Here is a 6,872-nt window from a genome sequence, read left to right as displayed (position 1 = left end):
TAGGTTAATCTTAGAACTTTTGTCCCCAAAACCGAGTTTCAAGCTGTCACCAGTAACAAGGTATCGATGTGGCGTGCGCGACGATCGAAACCACTTCTATCATCAGCACTTGTTTCAGAAGGCATAAATACCTAGCTTTAAATTAATAAAATCATACGGCCACACATACAGGATACTAATAACGGCTTGCAACACCACGCATGCCACAAGCACACACATATATGAAACAAGCCCATCTTGAAACATGCGAAGATCTTCTCGCTCGATGCTTAAATGGAAGCAAACAACAACAGTTGACCAGCCAGTCGACCTTGATCACAACACCACAGGATCAGCACCAGGAATCCTCCGGCAAAGCACCAGCCTCCTCCATCGCCGAAGAGGGCCCCTACCCTCTCGCCCTGGATCGAAGGGCGTCGCACCGTCAGACGAGGAGCTGTTCACCCTTGAACAAGGAGAGTTGCTGACCAATACACAATCACATGAGGCAACATCCCGCAGTCATTCTCTCATCGACGAGCACACAACTAAAGCTAACAACTTCGACAAGGATAACCGAGACGAAAAAGGAAAGCTTGGGGGCAGCCACTGATCACGGAGATGCAGGGGAGACGAGCGAAATACCAAAAAATAGTACCTTCACACACACACACACACACACACACACACACAAAAAATACCCTTAGCCTTGACTTGCTTTTATTTAGTTTACATAAGTTATTTAATTTACTTTATTTACTTCTTACTTGTATTTCCTATTACTAATATGAAACCTTATGCTTGACAACTACAAGGTGGAGTTAGGGACACAAGGCAAAAACTTTACTGTGTAGCTTGTTAGAAGATGAGAGAAAGAAGACAGCTTCTAAGCCAATTTCCCGAGAATTCGATATAAACCCTCAATTCACCCTTGTGAGGAAAATACGATTGCTACAACACTTTGCACTTGGAGTCCGAACGAATTGGTCCACACACATTGTTGTCCATCACCCACTCCTCACCATCCACATCGTCAAAGAAAAGAGCCACCACCACCGCAACACCGCTTGCTGGAGAGCCATATGTGTAGTCCGCCTTTTGGGGCCGTCGCCCCATCATCCACGGTCTCGCACCCCGCGTAGTAGCACACACCACCACAGTGAGTGCAACGACAAAGACGGGAGATGCCAGCACCAGATCCAGACCAGCCCGGTCTAGATCCGACCCAAGCTCGGGAGGAGACGAATCATGGCAGCGGTCACGGTGGGCCCGCCTGGCCCGGATCTTGTACCTTGGCGACGCACAGCTAGGGGTGGGCCCAGCCTCACCACCACCAAAACAAAAACCCTACATGCCCATATTGGGCCTAGAACTGGGTCGCGCCATCGTAGTCGTCGCCTGGTCGCCGAATTTTGTCTTCCTTGCTTGGCCCATGCGGCCCTCCGTCTCCGCCGGCAAGGCTCATCGCCACCGCGCCACACCACCAGACGTTGGGCTCGATCGACCTTCAGCGACGCACCGCCGCCACCAGAACCACCCTACGCAGCCGGCAGCACGAGCGAGTAGGGGAGGGTCGCCACCTCCGGCACTGCCTGGACTTTGCCATGCGGCTCCCGCCAGCGACGACGAAGGAGGGGAATGAAGGGGAAAATGGAGGGAGTGGGGGTGGAGGTGGCTGCCCCTGCGTCACCCACGGGAAGCGACCAGGCATGATGCATTTCCTTTTCTGTCCCCAACAACGAGATCGTCACCCTCAAGATTGAAACACTCACCTCACCTCTCACGGTGAAGCCTTGTTGCTTACGGAGTTACGGTGCGAAAAACTGGAACTGAACTTCTCAACTAAATGATGTTGCTACACTTCTACTACCAAAGCCCTGGCTGCTGTTGCTGCTGCGACGGTGTCACTCGGCCGATGCCAGCCTGACGGGTCGTCGACGCCCTCCTCGACTGTAGAAGACGAGGCGATACTTGTGAGCTTGTCCATGCTCTGCGCGTCGCCGGTGATCCGACAGGGTGGGATGCGAGCGAGCCGGCGGTAGGAGGATTTTGATCTTTGAAACAATGGAAACCCAAATTCAAGGCATACATGGGCCGACCGAAGCCCAAAATTATAAGATTAGGATAGCCAAATGGTGGTAGGGCTCAGTTTTTTTTGACTTTTAAGAGTTTATTAACACGTAGAAAAAGCGGAAACCACAAATGAAGCCCCAGATCCATAGTGCCCGTTTAAAAGAAAAAAATCGGACTATATACATGAAAGAGTTCGGATGAGTTTCAGTTCACTCTGTTCAGTGAGAAATTTACTCTTTGCACTGTATTTGTCTTTCAAAAGCACCATTTCCATCAAACCAGTTCGTTGGACCTTACGTTCTCAGTACATATTTTATGTTCAGCAAACCCTACTCGAATGTGTGGCTAAACTCTCCCAATCCAGTCAGCTTATGTTATGATATTCTCTGGCTAAACTCTTCCTATCCTTTTGTTTGAAATGCAATATAAACAAATAAGTCAACACAAAATGGGAAATCTCTTTTTTGTAGCCTAGGTTACATGTAGCCCGGTTCCTTTTTAAAAAATCAAAAAAATTAATTTTATAGTTTTAGAAAATAACATTTATAGATCATAATATTATCTATATCATGGTATTTCTTTCAATTTTTTCAAGATGTCTAAAATGAAATTTCCATAGATTCAAAAAACAGTCTACATGTAACTCAGACTACGTATCACCACTCTCTGCACTATCTCTGTAAAAGTAACATTTAGGTCCAAGCCAAGTGTCGATGAAAATCAAAAGTGTGCAAAAGCATCATAACTTGGCGAACCCAAAACAGCAGATGACACTGGAGCAGCCCATACAATTTATAAGGAGTGGCTATTACATACAACCACGGCAGGAGGCACAAACCGAGCAACGCTTGAAGTTCACTCTGCCAGCCTAAAAAGGAAACAAAACTCTCGACGCCGGAAGGTAACTAAGCAACTCAACTCAACGGTTGACTGTCGTTGTATTTTCAGTGCAGTTTTATTACAAAAAAGCAAGAATAGCATATCCATTAGGTGTGGCTTGCAGCACCGGCTGTCGCTTGAAAAGAAATCGAACGGCGTTCGGAACACCGTGAGGATTATCATCAATCAGGACTTATAGGAAGTTTCTAATGTCCAACTTCCTGACGTCAGGCATGACCTCATCTTTAAACTCCTCCCTGGAGGCAAATCATGTCAGTGAGTTGCTATTATTATAGAAGGATACAAAATTATAAATCTCATGAAACTTTACAATGACTTAAATATATTACTCCCTCCGATCCATATAAGTTGCCACTAATATAGATGTATCTAGACATATTTTAGTTCTATTATTATAGAAGGATACAAAATTATAAATCTCATGAAACTTTATGATGACTTAAATATATTACTCCTACCAAGCGGATGATTGGACTACATTATGTTCAAACTTGGCACTAGATATTTCTGGCTTTCTAAAAATAACTATTTGAATGATCTGAGGAATAATAAAAAAATGATATTAGTTAAAGAAGCATGCCTCTTTAGTTGACCCTCCATCGCTTCGACACATTCCTTCTTAAGTTCTGACAGCTCGCTTTTAGCAATTTCCATTTCAAGTTCTTCCTCGATCTTGGGAAGATCCTCCTTCCGAATGCCAAGCCTAATACAAGTTCCAAAAGTTAAAGAGAATAAACATGTGCAAGTAAAACACATGCTACTGCTAAAACTGATAATAAGATAAAACATGTCTAGTCTAGCATGGACTTAACAGTACAAAATCTGCATCAGTTGCAATGAATCCAGATCACCAAATATAAGGAACAAGACACAAAATAAAATTAATGAAAATCAACCATAGGACTGCATTCTTTTTCCCAAGGGAAACCAGAAATGACAAATCCCTTGTAATGTCTAGGTTAAAAGCTATCAAAGAAGTGATACTAAGGTAATAACATGCAAATGATCCATTCAGTGGTTAGCAAAGATGCATCTATATGAAACTACCAATGATATTATCTTGCAATTGAAACAAAACGGGCACTATCAAGATAAGATGAAGATACACATATTTACACACTTTTTGTTAATCTTATCAAACTCGGCAACCAGGAGAGCCATATTCTTCTTGTCACTCCTCAGAAGGGGCTTCTTGATGTCTTTTTCAACTTTCTCAAGGGCTTCCATCATCAAAGCCTCAACACCAAGATCATCTATAAGCCCACTCCTTTATCAAAGAAAAGAAATGTTCATATAAGAAATCAAAATAACTAAAATGCCAACAAATGCTCATAGAAAAGAACAATGAGCATTTCTGACAAGTTTTTATTTGGTCAAACATTGACCATTTGGAAAAACAGAATGTTGATTAGGTTACCGACATACTTTTTCCTGATCTCCTGCAGGGTATTCAAGTACGTCCTTGCGTCAGGGATGCCTTTCGTGAAAGTCTCAATAGTATACTTAATTCTCTGAGAATCAGAAAGAAGACCTGCCCTGCATTTAGACAATGGTAGCATAACAGGCGATCAGGTCACTGACAACAATCTGGAATGAGATTTGACTAAAACAGACTTACAAGAGAGGTACACTTTTTGTTATGATGGGACATTCATGCAGAACTCCTTTTACAGATGGTTATGTCCCAACACGTTAATTGATAAAAAGAAAGTTATCAACAAAGACGCATTAAAATGTGCATGCAAAACTTCTTTAATTTCCGAGAAATACATTTTACACCAAGAAAAATGGTATCTTCGCAAGATTATCAGCACGTAATATAAACCTTGAATCCTTTATTATCATACTGATATTGTACTCTTACAATATAAGGCTTGGTTTACTAGAACCTAAACACCGCCAGTAGAACATTGTGTGGAACAGTACAAAAAATGAAAAGACAACAGCAAAGTGAGAAGATGGGCCATGAATAGATGCAAATGCAATGCAGAAGCCTATATTTTTTTCTTACTTGTCTCTTACAGTCCTCATGACTTGGGCATAACCAGCAACTGCTGTTGGGTCATCTGGGTCAATTGTGATCTTCTCCTTCTTAAGGACACTAAGTGCTGTCTCAAATTTTTTCTTTACCTCAAAGAATATGCCCTTCAATAGGTCTATCGGAAAGGAAATAAAGGAATTAGGACTGCATAAAGTAAATTAAATCTAGCAAGAACAAAAAAGCAGTACTGGGGACTACAGTCATCATTAAAAAAAGGAACAAAAACAATAAATTGACAAGCTAAATGAAAACTCAAAATGAGAGCATAAACTGCATGTTCACGGAAAGAGGAAGTAATGGTTGATGCGTCATTAAAAAAGCACAGCTCAGCCACAAGAGAAATATTCAGTAGACTGAAATTAACAATGAAGGAGCTATTAGGTTTTATTATGCAGCAGCACCAGCAGTTCACTAATTAAAATATCGCGACAAACCATGAAAGGGTAGAGATTACAAATTTTCTAAAGCTTGATATGAAATTCTCACATGAAAAGGCCGTCAAACTAGAGTCGTCATAGTTTGACAGTTATTCCAGAAATAAATTTACGGGACAATGCACAGAATCATAAACACTCATTAGAATCTAAATTCCAGAACTAACACTCCTATACATTATGATGATGTGCTAATCTCATACAAATGCAGAAAAACGTTAAGATGCATACCATCTCCGCTGACAGGAGGGCGGTCAGCTGGAGCTGCCTCCTTGGCATATGAGCGGACTTGGGAGACGCCTCCATTGGCCAAAGCAGCTTGGGCAGAATATAGCTACAGGAACATTTAATCAACAAACTGATGCGTTTCGGTGTAAATAATAGCGGCGTCAAAAACGAAACATCACAGCGAAAAAATAGCTCAATACAGAAACTTCAGAAGCTGTCACTGACGTTGCACTAGATGCCATATAATTAACAAAACGTATGGCAGAATAAGTTGACTACATTGCTACGACCTCAAATTCGACGGTGAGGCCCTGTGGACATTTCGGGGCGAGGAATACTCGACAGGAAGAGCACTGAGACATGACGAACTGGGGCTGGAAGATCTGGAGCTCTACTCTATCCCCTCCAGTCTCCTGCACCGGGCAATTAGGAACATTTCCCCGCCTCACCGAGACGCTCCCGCTCGGCCCAACCCAATCGATCTGACAACCGCGACCGAATCGAACCGCATCATACCCGGACACCCAACATCACACGCCCACCGCATCCGGCGTATAGCACTACGATGGAGGATCAGCGGAAATACATCGCGGGGAGACCGAGATCCCGCGGGGCGTCGGCGCGCCGGAGAAAACGGCGCCGGACCAGATCTACAGGGAAGGTAGGGTTTCCGACGGGCGGGGGAGCGAGCGAACCTGGCGGGAGCGGGAGACGAGGCGGGCGGCGAGCGCCATGGCTGGCTGGTGCGGCGGCGGCGGCGGCGCTAGGGCAGCAGACGCCTCTCCGCGTAGCGAGATGGGATGTGACGGGAGGTGGAGGGGGGGAATTGTCAGCGGCACTGGCAGGCAAAAGGAGGACAACCGAAGCGAGGAACCTGGGCGGGCCGAAGATGGGCCAAGTGGGCCGCAAGCGAGGCCCAATGGAATGCCATAGGCTTCCAGGTTCCAGCTCGTTATGTTGAATGGGTAGTGGGCTGCGGGCGTGATTGGTAGGTTCCCATAGAGCTGGAAAACCCTAGATTGTTTCCACGGAGCACCCTCCTGATGTGCTCTAGCGATGCAAAAAAAAAAGTCAGCCTAGGTAACTCGTGTGACCATGGAGATGAAAGAAGCTCACACTAGGGAAAAATGGGGCCACATAAATCCGGTCATCTCGCGATGAAATCCTCTACCATTTCTAACCCCACTCTCACCTCCATTTCATCAACCTCACTCTCA

At 44.5% G+C, this 6,872-nt stretch overlaps 1 protein-coding gene across 1 annotated transcript; it reads right to left on the bottom strand.

Moving 5' to 3' along the window:
• Window positions 1–2,820: 2,820 nt before the first annotated feature.
• Window positions 2,821–6,496, bottom strand: LOC127312978 (probable ATP synthase 24 kDa subunit, mitochondrial). Its single transcript, XM_051343524.2, has 7 exons — window positions 6,351–6,496; window positions 5,659–5,761; window positions 4,964–5,108; window positions 4,378–4,488; window positions 4,073–4,219; window positions 3,533–3,655; window positions 2,821–3,188 (listed from the first exon to the last, which is right to left on the bottom strand). Exons 1-7 carry the CDS (start codon window positions 6,387–6,389, stop codon window positions 3,125–3,127), a joined length of 732 nt encoding a protein of 243 aa, XP_051199484.1. The 5' UTR covers window positions 6,390–6,496; the 3' UTR covers window positions 2,821–3,124.
• Between the last annotated feature and the right edge of the window lie 376 nt (window positions 6,497–6,872).

Source organism: Lolium perenne, chromosome 7, assembly GCF_019359855.2.
Source record: "Lolium perenne isolate Kyuss_39 chromosome 7, Kyuss_2.0, whole genome shotgun sequence".
Taxonomy (NCBI): domain Eukaryota; kingdom Viridiplantae; phylum Streptophyta; class Magnoliopsida; order Poales; family Poaceae; genus Lolium; species Lolium perenne.
This window is presented reverse-complemented; position numbering and strand designations above follow the sequence as displayed.

Bases quoted from the DNA above. Each gene is read 5' to 3' on its own strand.
- LOC127312978 (XM_051343524.2), bottom strand. From the start codon at position 6,389: ATGGCGCTCGCCGCCCGCCTCGTCTCCCGCTCCCGCCAG. The intron at 4,489-4,963 runs GTAAGAAAAAAA...GTCTAAATGCAG, and splicing joins ATGAGGACTGTAAGAGACAA to GGCAGGTCTTCTTTCTGATT. The intron at 4,220-4,377 runs GTATGTCGGTAA...TCTTTGATAAAG, and splicing joins CTGCAGGAGATCAGGAAAAA to GAGTGGGCTTATAGATGATC.